This window comes from Micropterus salmoides, unplaced genomic scaffold (genome assembly GCF_014851395.1).
Source record: "Micropterus salmoides isolate LMB-PRFRI ecotype aquatic unplaced genomic scaffold, ASM1485139v1 Ms_hic_scaffold_12, whole genome shotgun sequence".
Lineage (NCBI taxonomy): Eukaryota > Metazoa > Chordata > Actinopteri > Centrarchiformes > Centrarchidae > Micropterus > Micropterus salmoides.
The window spans coordinates 18,250,985-18,266,716 of record NW_024040263.1 but is presented as its reverse complement, the minus strand read 5'-3'; the positions used below and the strand labels follow the sequence as shown (position 1 = coordinate 18,266,716).

General features: G+C 38.1%; 2 protein-coding genes across 3 annotated transcripts in view; both read right to left on the bottom strand.

The window, feature by feature from the left end:
- Positions 1-121: 121 nt before the first annotated feature.
- On the bottom strand, positions 122-6,297 carry LOC119899285 (zinc finger protein Gfi-1b-like). The gene is made up of 6 exons (XM_038713807.1): positions 5,929-6,297; positions 3,674-3,982; positions 3,207-3,451; positions 1,939-2,064; positions 1,640-1,805; positions 122-665 (listed from the first exon to the last, which is right to left on the bottom strand). The coding sequence occupies exons 2-6, from the start codon at positions 3,933-3,935 to the stop codon at positions 493-495; spliced, it is 972 nt and encodes a 323-aa protein (XP_038569735.1). The 5' UTR covers positions 3,936-3,982; positions 5,929-6,297; the 3' UTR covers positions 122-492.
- Positions 6,298-9,232: 2,935 nt separating this feature from the next.
- The window catches only part of si:ch211-239f4.1 (EVI5-like protein), a 39,996-nt gene continuing 33,496 nt past the window's right edge, over positions 9,233-15,732 (bottom strand). For both annotated transcript variants that reach the window (XM_038713805.1, XM_038713806.1), the window contains one exon: positions 9,233-14,236. In XM_038713805.1, coding sequence (XP_038569733.1) covers positions 13,925-14,236 — 312 coding nt within the window. In that variant the 3' untranslated portion in view covers positions 9,233-13,924. The remainder of the gene's footprint in view (positions 14,237-15,732) is intronic.

The following is a 15,732-nucleotide window of genomic DNA, read 5'->3' as shown; positions in this document are numbered from 1 at the left end:
TCAAATGTGTGTACTGTAGAGGGAAAGTAAAAGTTTGGCTGCACATAAACCTTTGAGGTCCGCCCTCACGTGATCAGACAACAGGAACATATCATGTGAGGAAAAAGCAGCACTTCCTTAATTTCTCAGCTATTGACATACTTTTAATTAAAACAAGTCACAAATAAAGGTATACATTGTTGTATATAAATATAAACACTGTAATTAACACAAGTGTAACTCAGAATACTAAGTACTACTTGGATTTTTACAAATGAATAGGTACACAGTAGGTTCAAGGTAACTATTGTTCTGCTGCAAGGGTTCTGTAATAATGCCATTACTGTGTTGGAAACCTGTGAGCAGAGTAAAAAGTATCCTTCTTAGCTCAGTGTCCTAAAAGACAGTTGAATCTAAATTATAACATACAATAGCTTTGGATGTGCGATCTGACTTAACAACAAATGAATGTGTTTCCTCTGGTAAAAGGCTGAAGATGCTGTCTCGGCCGTGTCAGAGGCAGTGGTGCTCCTGGTGCTGCCGCAAGTCCACTTTGTGCTGGAAGCTGTAGAAGCAGCGGGGACAGCGGTAGGGCCGGTCGTCCGTGTGTTTACGGCTGTGGGTGATGAGGTTGGAGCTCTGGCTGAATGCCTTCCCACATATCTGACACACATGGGGCTTCTCCCCTGGCACACAAATAAGAAGGCACAAGGCATATGAATACATAAGATGTTCAACCTGATTTAAAGAGGTCCTATTACTGGTATGCTCATTTTGAGGTTCAAAATCTTATTTAGAGGTTGTACCAGAACAGGTTTACATGGTTTCATTTTCAAATAACACCATATTTTTGTCATACTGCACATTGCTGCAGCTCCTCTTTTCACCCTGTGTTGAACGCTTTGTTTTAGCTATGGAGTGATACATCTTGTCTCTAAATGATCTTTGTTGGGAGTTGCACATGCACAGTTCCTAGGTAAGGACTACTAGCCAATCAGAAGTAGAGTAGGGCGGGGAAGCATGTAGACACGGCTTAGGTTCAGCTGTATATCCCCTTGCAAGAGTTTCAGAGTGGCGGGTTATTAATCTGTAACAAAATCTTTCATCCATAAAGTTTTAACTGACTTCTGTTTCTACATCACAGTAGCAAATTTCTGTCCATTGACTGCCTGGAGGGTAGCTAGTGTTTGGAAGGGAGAGGAGGGGCAGCAGGCGGACGTCTCAGTGTTTTTCCACCGGTGTTTTTGAGGGCGTGTCTGACTTGATGCTAGGCGAGAATTATGTTTTGCTGCGACATCACAAGAAAGAGGAAGAAAAGGCTGGACTACAAACAAGCTGTTTTCAAGCAGTTCAGAGCAGTGTTTTCTGTGGGAGATGGGAACTTCCTTTGGGGTGGACTTTGGGCTTTTTCACTTTGCAAACCTAGTACATGCACAAAAAAGATGTATAACTCAATAAAGGAGAGGGAAAAAGCCAAAAAGCACAATATGACCTCTTTAACAGACACTGCTCTGACAGTTTGAAATCCACATGCGAGGCTGGGATATGTGTATGTGCTGGAAGCAAGTAGCAGTTGGAAAATAAAACTGCAGCTCAGTTTAATAATTGAATGATGTCATCTGACTTTGACATAATAAAAACATCCAAAGGAGACACATACCGGTGTGTATGAAGGTGTGTTTCTTCATGTCAGACTTCTGGTGGAACCTTTTGCCACAGTACTGGCAGGGGTAGGGCCGGGTGTCTGAATGTATGAGCAGATGAGTGGAGAGGGTGGAGGAGCGCTTGAACACTTTCCCACACACTGTACAGCCAAACGTCCTCTCCTAAAACAACAGGCACCGTTGTTATGGATTCAGGAGTGTCTTACCTCGAATATGAAATTGATTGTTTTAGTTAGAGTGCATTTTATCCAAAGGCATAACAAGTTAATTCCATTTAAAGAAATGTGATGCTGACCTTGCCCCTTCGTGGTGACTGCTCAGTATCTGTCCTGCTGGACTTGATGTATGCTGGTGACAGAGGTGCTCTGCTTCCATGACTCTTGCATATGTGAGTCTTCAAACTTGACAGACATGAAAATATCTGCAAAGATAAGGTGAACACAGTTTAACAATGGAAAAACTATAGAGGTAATTTTAGACTTTATTGTAGAAATAGCTGGGGGCAGAGCAGAACAGGAGAGCATTTTTAAATGTGAAAAAGTTTACTCCCGTACATTTCATTTGCTCCTTTTTTGGTTTTTAACTACCTGTCGCTATTGCCGGCAATAGTAAACTCATGTCAAAAGTCTTGGTCTGATCGGTTCACGTAGGCCTATTATAAATTTCTCAAAGCTGGGAACATATGTCCCTGTATAGACTGCAAAAACGACGTAGCCACCATGACTGTGGATTACCGTTTTAAAGCCTCAAGTTTGGCATTTTGGATGTTGCCAACTTGTTTTTTTGGAACCAGAAGTTACCATATTTGGATATGGGGTGGAGCTAGTCCGTAACGTGCATCCGTAATTCATTCAACTGGTATACTAATTTGGGATGCTAATTTTGGCAAGTGAAAAAAATCCTTAACACAAAACATATTTTGAGAAAAGAAACCTGAAAATGTGAAACATGCTTAAAACTAAATGTTCCTGGAAAAAATTAACAGCCAACTCTGTATAACCAAACACGAACGAGACATTTTTAGGCGACCAAAATGTTACATTTAACTTTCATGCACTGAAAACACATTGAAATGTTCAATGTTCTTAGATGAAAACACCGACAACACCCAAAAGACTTGAAACTAATGACTGAGATCATTAACTCATTAGGAAAATGTTTACTGAAGTAATAAATAAAGTGAGAAGTAGGGTCTTTTTCTCATTGAATCCAATGCAATCTAGACTTCTTTTTGCAACCAGTGGATTTGCCCCTGCTGGCCATTAGAAAGAATGCAGGTTTAAGCCTCTTCCACATTGGCTTCATTTTTTTAAGACCCAGAGCAATGCCCCAAGTGGGCAATGCAACCGTGCTAAGGAGCAACCCTGTGATCACGGCCGGACTGTGACCAAACAGACGGACGAAGGCCAGTTTGCCCAGTAGTTTACCAGTTTACTTTAAGTAAACTCAACTCAACTATAACTTTCCTTTTAACTTAAGGAATTGTCCTCAGAACAAATATAAATTATAAAGTGGTACTGTCCTTCGGAGTATGAAGTATGGCATACTGGAGGGATAACATACTTTGTGACAGAGTGGACACTCTTGTCTGGGAGCACTGATCTTCAAGCAGCCACTGCTCCTGGTCTCCCTCATGATCCGAGGGTGCTGAGTTAAGTCTTCCAGTCCCACAGACAATTTGTCTGCATATCCTGAGCTCACATGAGGTCTGGACCATACTGGTGGTGTAGAAGGATGAGACTCGACTTTCTCCACGAGGCTACAAGTATTTGAATTGACAGGACTGCAGGGCTCAGCAGATCTACAGACTGAGTACAAAGATAGACAGGTAAGTTGACCGGCAGCTACAATAATTTCATATCTTATGTTCGATCATCAGAATTGTTTGAATAATTGTATAATGCTTCACAAAATTGGCAACCAACAACAAGTTATCTACAAAGTGTTTTGTGTATTTTCTGTCTCTGTAAAGTCTTGATTGACATGGTTGTGAGAAAGGCCTATAAACAAACAAGGATTCTGTCACCCACCATAAGATTTGGGACTAAATGGCTCAAGGTGCCCACTTCCATTAGACTGGTTGGCATCTTGAAGGTCCTGCTGTAATAATGCCATGGGCACTCCGCTACTATCTGGTGTTTCTGCTGTGGAGTACTTCAAGGATGTATCCCAGGACCCCACCTTCTTTCCTAGCTGGCTAAATGTTACCGGGGTCGATCCAGGGCTGGGGCTTCTCGCTGCGGGCCGAAGGTGGTGCAGCCCTCCTCGCTTTACCAAGAAAGAACGAGGCATCACTCACTCAGGAGGAAGACCAGCTCTGCACCCGAAATCAAAGTCATCTAGAGGGATTAAAAATTTAATGAATCCCTATGTTTGTGATGACACTCGTACAATCAGGTTTAAGTTATTATTTCTTCTATCACAGTTTGGCACATTCTTCTTTTCCTTATCCATATCTTACTGGTTACATATTTGTATAAATTATGACAACTTAACCCGTAAAAATTTGTCTTTCTCTGAAGCAGTAGTTTATTTATTTTGATACACAGTTACTAAAATACTAAAATGATGGAACAAGTTATACATGAAATATCTGTTGCCCAAAAGAGGGCAGCAGAACTGTACATTTAATAGTTATGTATACCGTTTTAACATATGCTCTACATTTGTTGATTCTGTTAATCAGAGAGTGGGATAATGTTGTGTTAACAAAATGTTGATTATAGACAGCTGGTTCACATTTTGTTGTTTCAAGGTTACTTTTGTTTGTTCTGTTTTTTTTGTCAACAACCTTTACATGACAAGTCTGGATAAAACAAACACACAATGTTGTTAAAAATTAAACAATTCAGGCCTTTTATTCAGACTAATCTTGAATCCACTCCAGCGTTATGTTGGTTTTGTCATATGTGTGAAAGCTTTGCCTTGTATGACACTGTGTGCTCTAGATGAGGTTTTCGTCATGCACCTCTCTGTGTTTTGCGCTGATCACTGTTGCCTGTGCTTGAACAGTTCACAAACCCTTGACGGTCACTTGGTTTTAAAATCGGAGGTCAGTTTTCATCCCAACTGACTAAAGAATCTTTTTCTTCTTGTGCGCTCTTTTAAACTCTGTCAGATGCCAGCGGTTGCTTACTTTACACCAAAGGCTTAATTACTGCAGAGATGGCTTTGTGACAACATTACACAAACAGCCACATATCAAAGTTGCAACTATATGACCTAACAGCACATTTCATGACTCAGTGCTAGCACTTATACGAAGGCGAAGCTGCAGTGGAGGAGTTCAGTGGAGGACAGTGAGGTGTTATACCACGTAGCATAAGACAAAAATGTGACATGTTGCATGTTTTAAAGTATTTTAAAAGAGCAGTGGAACTATAGATGAAGAAGCTTAATTGGATTGGAATAAAAGAGGCAGCTTTAAAGCTAAAACCATACATATTTAAGACACACCCCTATCTTCACATTATACACTTGTAAGGTTACATTTCTTTTTCTTATTTTTATTTATTTTTTTTACTTTGAGGTGTTTTGTATGCAAAACAAATTATTGTTAGTTATTGTTATTTGCTAGTTTGTATTTTGTAAATAATACAGTACATACATAGATTTTTGCACAGAATTCAATGAATATATATGTACAGAAAAAATGAAGCTGAAGCTGTGACTGCATTAAATGTCAATTTTATGACAAGCTAAATCCCATTTAATATGGGTAATCCTTTGCATTAGCATGTCTTTTTTATTTTGGAACAGTTTAGTTCAGAAGACTGACATGTGATTTTTCTGTTGCTCAGTCTGAAGACACTTTTAACATTGTTGAAAATAAATATGTTTAGTGTCTGTAAAATATATAAAAAGGGTAAACAGAAGGTGTTGCTCTCTTTTTGCATCATTTTTTTCTTTTCAACCGCTTTAGTAATAGCTGATAAACAATTGTGTTCACGAACTTTGATATTCACTATAAGATAACGTGATAATTTAATGAGTGACTCAAATAAAAAAAGATCTCGCTACAGGCATTGCATGTGCATTTGCTTTATGGCTTTATAATAACTGAAACAGGTAAGATAAATATCCTCATGGCCACATGATGATTATCATCTGAATTCATTACTCCTGAACTAATTCCACACAACTTGTTTTAAGCCCACTCATTGTCTAAGAATACTTCTAAGTTAGGATAAAGGATGTTGAAAGGACAACAAGGAAAAACAAAAACAAACATCATTTAACTAGAAATATGAAGATAGTTTTCAGAAATAAATATGCAAATACTCACCAGATCGTTACATTCCACCAGTGCTTCTTAACGTCAAAATTCACACGAATAATTTAACTGAGATAAAAGTCTTATATTGAGTCAGATAAGACAATGTGGAGTCAGCGTGTCACATGTGAGGTCAGTCTGCTCTGAGGTAGATTGTGAGCCGTTGGCGTTTGCAGCAGGTCGCTGTGTGATGAGAGTCAAAAAGTACGAGGAAGTGTTTCAGCTCTGAGCAGACACTCCGACCACACTGTTTCCTCACAGACAAACCCAAACACTGCACACTCGCAGCAGCACTAGTCCAGTCCTACTTTAAAAAAAAACGTTTTGTGCAAATTGTGGATATGTTGCCGTGGCACACAAACCAAACACAGCAATAGATCAATCTGGGGAAGACAAGATAAAGCCGATGCGAGAGGAAGAAGGTGGACGTCTGTGGCGAAAATTCTTCAGAAAGTGTTGACACACTGTTGACACAGTTATATTACAAAATAGACCACTGAGGTCAAATTTAAAAGAAGCTGGCTGATGCAACAAGCAGATTCCCTTCTGTAGCACTGAATGAAAACACAAAATAAATTAATAAGAAAGAGACACAGTAAGAGGAAATGTGAATACATTTGTATGTGTAATAAAAGTGAAAAACCTATGGATGGATGGGATCGATGAGGAACTCATCTCTATTATTTTGTTTTAATCGAGTCAACTTTTGGTGTATTTTGTCTATGTTTATAGTTCACATTTATCTATGTGATATTTGCTTTTTATTTTTAATTTTTCTTATTGTCAACAAATAGCATAAACAAGTCAAAACTACCAAGGAACTGATACCTCTAATAAGTATTGGCAGTGTATCTAAACCCTGATGAAGTTTATTCCTCTGTGCCAAAAACTATTAAAAACACTTCAATAAGCTACATGACTGTAATGGGGGACATGTTCTTTCAAAACAGTAAACATAGGCATGGCCCAAATACACCTTCCTGCTGCCAAAAATACTCAACAGGCCACTAAATGGGTGTTAATCGGTTTGAGTAATGTTTGCCACAAACTTCAGTTGCCAGTTGTTTGAGGAAATTCCTGAGCCTTCAAAGAAAATGAAATTATATACTATATTTATACTTTTTTTAAAAGTCTCTAAGCCAGTCTAAGTCTTAAGCCAGCTTAATCCTTTAATTTTAATGGACTTGTGTAATAACAAAGACATTTATAAAGGTAATTTTGGTGACATTCAAGCTTTAAAGGAAGACATGACATTGGTCAAAACTGAACATCATGGAGGACTTATTTATTCTATAGATTGTGACGTCAAGAAATAACGATAGAGTCATTTTAAAACTGCTGCCGACTACAAAAGTCTACACTAATCAAACTAAATCTAATTTAAATATAAATGTGCTTGAAAGAGGGAGAATGCTAGAGAGTTGTCGAATTTTGGTGCTAGGTTTTAATCCAAAAAGTGGAATATTTACTTCTACCAAATTCAGTTTTAGCTTTGGGACACTGATGAAGCATGCTCTCCTAAACTGGGTTGCGCTAACTATATGCAAATCCATCACTATGTGGGTGTTCATTCCTCCCTAAGTTCTTAGGAACTCCTAGTTTGAAACTTGTAATTTACCAGCACTTGTCACATAAATAAAATAACAAAAATAACAGTATTAAACAGTATGTTTCAGAGTAACTAGCCTATTCATGCATGTTTTGTATCTGGGGGAAAGGTGAGTGGTAAATATTCAGCTATGAAAATCTAAACAATGCTATTTAACTATTCATTTAGTCTGATCTTAATAGCGTAAAGTTTTGTAAATATATGTATATTGTGGTATTTAAAAAAACCCATCACTGTTAAAAGTACAATGTGTTAAAACTGAGACAACTCCTCCTGTCGAATTCATACTCCAAATAAATAGTGGGCAGCTTATCACATATCAGGTCATAACTGCTGGTAACTGCCATAAACTAGTTATTTCAGTTAGCTAAGTTAACTAGCTAGTAGCAACCAAACAATGAACGTTAGCTAGCATTTCCGCGTTAACATGTTAGTGATGTATATTGTGCAAGACATATGATGTAGTTCATTGAACGGTTTTCACACAAAACTAAACATTACCTATTTACGACAAACTGCAACTTACAACATTTTTTTTTGTTTATTTATTCATGAGAGTAAATAAAAGCTAAGAGAGCTTGTGTAACATAGTAAACTCTCTGCTCGCATACATGTCCCAGCTGAAACTAGTGATGTGCGGATTGATCCTAAAGTATCGATATTTCTGATACCAACGTTTCCTGCTCTAGAATCGATACTCATATAAAAGGATCGATATCTAAAATCAGTATTTTGGAGTGAGTGTGTGTATTATCATAAGTATCTTACTGTCACCAGGATGGTCTAATTATAGGCTACTCGGTTGTTAGGAAATACTTTTCCTTCCGCCTGTCAAAGTTATGCTTGCGCTAAGGCTCTGTGACGGAGCTTCTTTGAAGTGAGCAGCTGCAGCCCTTTACATTTCCCGCGATTGAATGCTGACTATGGCTGACTGTAAAAACAGTCACGTCTGGCTGTGTTTTAGCTGTAAATGTAATAATGACGCTGTGTGTGATGTGTGTGCAAAGACAGTGAAATACTTTGGCAACACCGCAAACTTTGCTAAACATCTGAGATTAAGTCAAAATAATATGATGATCTTGTGAAGCGGCAGTTCTAAGCAGGATATTTTCATTTTAATTAAAGAATATGACAGTAGTTTGATTTCTTGTCATTATGGAGCTATTATTTTGAATTGGTAAGGCTACAGCCTACTCCTTATTTCTCTCAAATACAGAAACGGGAGAGGGAGGTCACATTAAACTAGAAATAAAATATGTAAAAAGTATTGGTATCGATATCGGCAATACCAGCCTGGGTATTACTTGCACTTCACTAGCTGAAACTACGGCGGGGGACCTGCCCTATACTAGCGGACTGTTAGGTTCAAGTCAATTGTTCCAACCCTATTTTATGTTACGTCTTCTATTCTTCAAGTAATGTATTAGCAAGCTAATGTTAGGTTTGTCAGTTGGTTTAGTTAGCTACACAGCAATTACATCCGGCACTTATCATCTAAATATGTAGCAACAACTAATCTCTATGTAAAAACTAATTTCTGTGTTGCAACCTGTTTTAATGTCGTGATGTTTATCTCAACTTAGTTAAAACTTAGACCTGATTCAACTGGCTACTGTTCAACATTGAAAGAAATCAAACATAAACAACTGCACCTGAAAAGCTTTGAATAAATATAATCACAGAGTAATAAACAATTACACCACAATCTGGCCTTTGCAAAGGTGCAATGTCAAAGTTTATTTTGTATCATTCATAGGATACAGCACATTGAAATGTATTTTTTCCCCATCATACTGGAATTGATATAATCTTTACTGTCATTTAATATATTTGATAACAACATCAGTTGAATTGCAAGACAGAAAGAGAGAGGGTGGACAAGTACCTGGGTATGATGCTGTGGGTATCAAACAGCTGTCACATACAGCACATAGAAATCCTACACCAGACTAACCAGGATGAACACAGTCTATTTTCCTTTTACTGTCTGTCAGGAAAAACTCACATGTGACACACTGTTTAGCGCTGCATTGTCTTATTTCCTGCTTTAAATCAGGGAAAAAGTGTATGATGTTTCAAGATGATAAATCTGGAGCAACACAGTGTGATCGTATTTCAGTCCACACCAAATTCACTTTATATTACGTGGCTGTTTAATAAAAGGGCTGTAGTGGCCGACTTGTCGATGAAACCCTTGTTAAACACACATGAAGTCATTTAGCATAGTGTGTAAATCTACCTACTTTTATGGCACATTATGATGTTTAAGCATTATCATCTCATGTAATGCTGTTAGGTGAAACCAAAGTACAGATGATAATTATAAAAATAACATTAAGGATGAGCGCTAGTAACATATTCAAAAGTAATTTACAAACATATCAAAATGTTTCGTCACAGTAGATAGAGTTGTATTTAGACAGTGGTGAGAACAGAGCACCATCACTGAACAGCAGTGTACACAAGTGTAAGACACTGAGCACTGATCTGGGTCCAGATTAGGGTTTATTTTGAAAACTGAAACTCAGTCCTAAATGAATGCCATTTCCAGCTAAGCCTTTTAATTTATTTGACTGAAATCCACACTAAAATATCAGAGTTATAATCCTTAAGATTTAAGTTGTGGTATATCTGGCAACACTTGTGGTTAGTGTTGACAATGACAATCACATTTTAATAATACAGCTCCCAGAGATCAGTTTGAAACGTGCTTTGAGCGGTTACTCTGTCAGAAATGTAACAGAAGAACAGCAACATATCCATATGTTTACAGGGCCGCCAATCAAATCATAGGCTGAGAGAATTTATCACTTTACAATTTTATAATAAAGAAGACTAACGGTCAGGTTAAGCTCAAAGAGAAGCAGTTTGCATGATTTGCTGTCCAACCGTGTTGGAAGGAAAAAATGTTTATAGCTGTTGTGAACGGCCACACTTGGTGAAATGCCAGCGGTCATAAAGAGGGGGAGACGCGATATTGTTTAAATTATGTTGTCATCAAAAGTGACAGAAATAAATAGCTTATTTTGTCATCTCCACCGAGCTAGCCAATCACAGCAGATGGTGGCAGTGAATGTTGGCTTTGGAAAGATTTTGGACAGAAATTGTTGGACCCTGAGTCTTGCTGAATCTGCAAAATCTTTCAAATCACTCTCGAAATTTTGTTTAATTCTGGCACACTGCCAAGAACATTATGATGTTTCATTATTAATATTTAACTTTATTGTTGGGGGCTGGGGGTAATTTTATTTTACTTTATTTTGTTGTTCTGGAATGTTTTATCCTGGTTCAACCATGTAAAGCATGTTGTTTTTTGAAAAGCGCAATAAAGTTTATTATCATAATAATAATAATAATAATAATAATCATCATCATCAGGAAGTTGTGGTGGGAGGGTGTTCAAAAGCTACTCAAAAATCTGTCAAGCAATCCTGACGATGTATAGTGCACCTTAAAAAAGACAGTCACAGTGTTTTCTGATACTGTAATACTAAACTGATAATCCAATGTTGCCTCGTTAACTACATAAAAAGCGAGAATGCACCGACTTAACGTCTTCCAAATCATCGTTTACTGTAAATCATTTGAATCTCACACGGGAAAGGCCACCAGTAACAATGAAACCTACTATAGAGAGAGGTAATTATAGAATGTAAATGCATTGAATATATCTTGCCAGCGATAAAAAGCAAAAATTAGGTTTAATAGAAAAAAACTTAAGGATTATAACTTAAAGTGAGAGATTCAGCCAGTTATTATAGTAATTAATCTAAAGGGTATACATCTCATGCTCTACAGAGCTGATGCCAGACTACATTCTGTACATACTAAGAACTAGAAGGAATTAGAATAAAACCATTTGTACAACACTCATTTAGTCTGACGATATCCAAACACTGATTTCAGTTGTTACACCCACCAATGACCACTAAAAGGCTGTTATGTGCAACAGTTTGGTGGGCAAACTGACATCCTCTTCAGCTCTTTGATGGCATTTACTGGATGATCCAGTTTCCTAATTTCCGAGAAGATGGCAATGATGATCTCCTTTACAATTCCTTCATTTCTATTGCACAAAAAATGTTAGTTAGCTTTGTGAAGCAGTAAATGGACCTTTAGATAATTTAGAGAGAATCTTCCAACTTCAGTGTGAAGAAAAATGAAGCACAATACAAAGTCCAGATTCATAATCTTGGAGCGAAGTACTTAATATGTCAGGTAATGTCAAGGTCCCTCTGAAGAGCTGAATATAATAAGAAATGAGACCCCACCATGAATCCATTAATCCACAGCATCTCTCACTGCTTAATGTCATGAGCAGAGAGTTCCTCTTTCTCTGTAGTGCAAAAAGCAGACCATTGCTCTACATATAACACCCTGTTTGATAAATTATACACACTCACAATCTTCAGTGAGACCTGACAGGAAGTGATACAGCTTTAAATCTTATCTATATCCCTTTGTTCCTCTTACACTGTATATTTCATATTTCTCCATACATTGTACACCCTTTTTTCTACACTGAATATATTAATGTTTGATATGTAATATACTTTCCACCCACACACTCTCCAGTCACGACGACAGCCTTTATGTTGGCATCCTTACAATATGCACGACTCCTTCCAATTTCATTGGCCTGCATACTGCAGCTTAAGCTGTCAAAAAGTGATATGAGCACATGAACTGGTGACTCCAGATCAGCACTGTTACCTGGATTCCTTTTTGCTTGTATGTGACAATGATAATTAAAGGGATAGTTTGACATTTTAGGAAATGCGCTTGTTCGCTCAGATACCGCCCTTGTGTCTGTCTAATTTCTGTTAAGTATGAAGCTACAGCCAGGAGATGGCTAGCCTAGCTTAGCATAAAGACTGGAAACACGAGGAAACAGCTGTTTGCATGCAAAACAGCCGTTTGTGCACGTAAACCGCTCCTGCTAAGCTAACTATCTCCTGGCTGTAGCTTCATATTCAACAGACACATAAGAGTTATGAATGGCGAATAAATGTATTTCCTAGAATGTCAAACTACCCCTTTAACGAACACATACACAATGATAATGCTTGGTTTTGAAGGAAACCAAATTGTTCCCATCATTGCTAAACGTTGAGAAGCTGCAGGGAGGAATCAAGTCAAACTGCTCAGTTTTCATTTGATCAGTCTGCACAGTAGTTGTTCAACCTAATCTATGGCAGAGTTAACAGGTGGTTGCATGTTCAAAAAAACCCAGAAAGACAAAATGGGAGAAGTAATTCCAAAATCATAGCAGCACATTTTCCATCTCTGAAACACTCAGTGTTACAGTAAACCTATAACAGACGACTAGTTGGCACAAAGGACGGTGTAGAAAGTTTGGCCTCTGTCGGTATCTCTATACTCCTATAGTTTTATATATATATATATATATATATATATATATATAAAAATATCAAAATAAATTACAACATATAAATAATTAAAAAACAAAACAGAAGATTTGGCAACACTGAGTTTCTTCCTTCCTTTTTTTGTGGGTGATGGTGACTATGTTTTGACATGAGATGTTGTATTAACTCGCTTGCGTTCTTGTCATCTGTAAGTCACAGACAACATTTAGTATGTTAATTGTTGATGATTGATTTATGAATGCCATCTTGTGATTTCCCTAAAGTTTGATGTGTACATATTTCTACACTGCACCTCTCCTTCTCATACTCGTGACCTTTATATTAACACTTGGTCTACTAAGACGTAAATAGGTGGCTGATGTAAGTGTGTGCATGTGTGTGTGTGTGTGTGTGTGTGTCTTCTAATGAGAGGCATAAAAAGGAAAAGAGGACAAAGATGTATTTAACTCTGAACCTATCAAAGGAGAGTTATATGAGGGTAGACAGTGTCTATTACTCAGTTTATAGGGAGAGGGAAGAGTGATTTTCTGTCTGTCTACCCATGTTTCACTCCTCGTTAATCACAGATTCAGGTCCAGTGGTTGATCTCAAGCAGCGAGGGGCAACATCAGTCTTGCTGGTCCAGTTTCAGTCCATTTTGTCTGTTTGTGTGTCATGTTTATGTTTGGATGGACATGTTTTTTTGGACAGTTTCTGGCACAGTTACACGTGGGAACAAGGAGGGAGGCTTTACATTACCTCTTGTTAGGGAACATAGGATCAGACAGTATCGGAAACAAGGTGGTGGAGACGGTGACAAGAGTGGAGACGACGGGTAGTGATGATCAGAAGAGGTCCAATCAATGCCACTATGTCTGCATCAAGTTAAAGGTAAACACTGGAAAAGCTGAGGAGGAGGACTGAATTTGATAATTGGGTACAGTCCCAGTTTACAGTAGCAGTCCTGTCGAGCTCCAGCATTTCTTTAGGTCAAAGAAATCCAATGAAACCTTCATACCTCCTCCAGGTCTCAGTTATCAAGTGCCTCAGTGCAGACCATGCTGCTGTACAGCTGCTGTGGGTCCGGATGTGTCCGCATCCGCTCCTCTGCCTCGCTGTCTGTGCTGCCCTCGCTGTCGAGGCGTGCAGACGGGTGACACGGGCCGGTCAGGGTGGGGTACAGGGCGGTGGCAGGCAGCGGGCTGGGGAGGAGGTCCTCGTCTGAGCTCAGGTAGTCACCCTCGGCAGAGGTGGGGCTGGCAAGACAGAGATCCTGATAGTTGGTACTTCCGCCTCCACCGCTAACCCTGGGCGCTGCCTTCTGCCCTCGCAACTGCCTGATCTAAATACAGAGAAGAAGGTTTTACTTTAGTCAGCCCTACAGGTAGGTTTTGCGTATATGTCAGTGGTATTTACAGCATTTCATTCTAATAAAAGCAGGATGGCCTAGATTTTAAAGGCTGACATTATTGTGTTAACACCAACAATGTGTTCTTCTTTCCTACCCTCTCTGTGGCACTCAGCCCTGAGCCCATTCATTCCTACTGAAGATGTAGGTTTTTCAAAATATCTCACAAATGGATACAGTAGCTTCAGTTTTTAAAAAGCTATCAATTCAAATTAAGCTATAGTTCATTGTAATGAAGGAACAGGTTATCCAGTGTTTAATAGTTTTTGGACAACAATGGAGCTCTGTGACACACAGGAAGTTGTCAATGTCATCATAATAAATATATATTAATATTGCTGACACAATTAGAAGTGTAAAGCAACACAATATCGATTAGGTAGAAATGGGCAGGTGAAGGTTACTTATATACATACTTATTGATTATCCTATGGTTTTATGTCAGTTTTGTTTACTCCAGGTTGTCTATCATTAAGTTAACAAGAGGGAAAATAAGAACTTTAGGTGATTAAGTTTTTATTATTCATTTTTCCAGCATAACATCTATCTGCATGGAATATGATGATATGATTACTGGACACACCTAGCTTCCATAGAAATTCATAGGTATTTGTTTGTAAATACTTATGAGACTATTCTAGTGTTCGTTTGTTATCTTAAAAGTGCACTCTTTCCTCCCAGATCAGGATGTTTTGAAACTCAACATAGGTTCTCAGCTGAGTTTCAAAACATCATCAGTGAAACACAATCATTTTGGGATTTCCCCTATATAATAGTACACTTAAATAATAATAGACTAAGGTTTAATAGTCTATAAATAGTTTTAAATCTGTTAGATGAGACTTTGCAAAAGCATTAAATGTCAGGTGCTGGGAATTTTATTTTAACAGGTTGTTGGGTGCAAAAAAACCCCCTATGAAACCCACTGATCTGTATCCTGCTTACCATTTTGAGGTTGTGCAGTGAGGTATTTACAGCTAAATCTGAGCAGCAGAAGTATCTCTAGATGAATAAATAAAAATAACAAACAAATTTAAAGTTCCATCGCCGCTGTCTGGCTCTCAGTTTATGGTGGTTGCTCTTGCCTGACAGAAGAGCTACCGCCACAGTTTATCTACACATGCATACTTTTGGCGTGTTAACCTTGCATGTACCACAGTGACTCATGACAAATCTCAGAGGTTTTTGTTTCCCCCTATCATACACTCAGGCTAGCTGTAGGGTGAGAAGAGGAAAGGGGGATGGGACCCAGTGGTTAACCAATGGAAATGTTTTGACTGCTCTTCAAGCTACAGAAAAAAAAAGAACCGTCATCAGGCTTTTTTGGGTCATATTCTAGCATTTTGTTTTTACAATATTAATAGGTTAATTTATATCAAATTTATCAGAAGACTGTCAAAATGCTAACATATTGAGACAATTTGTTCTTC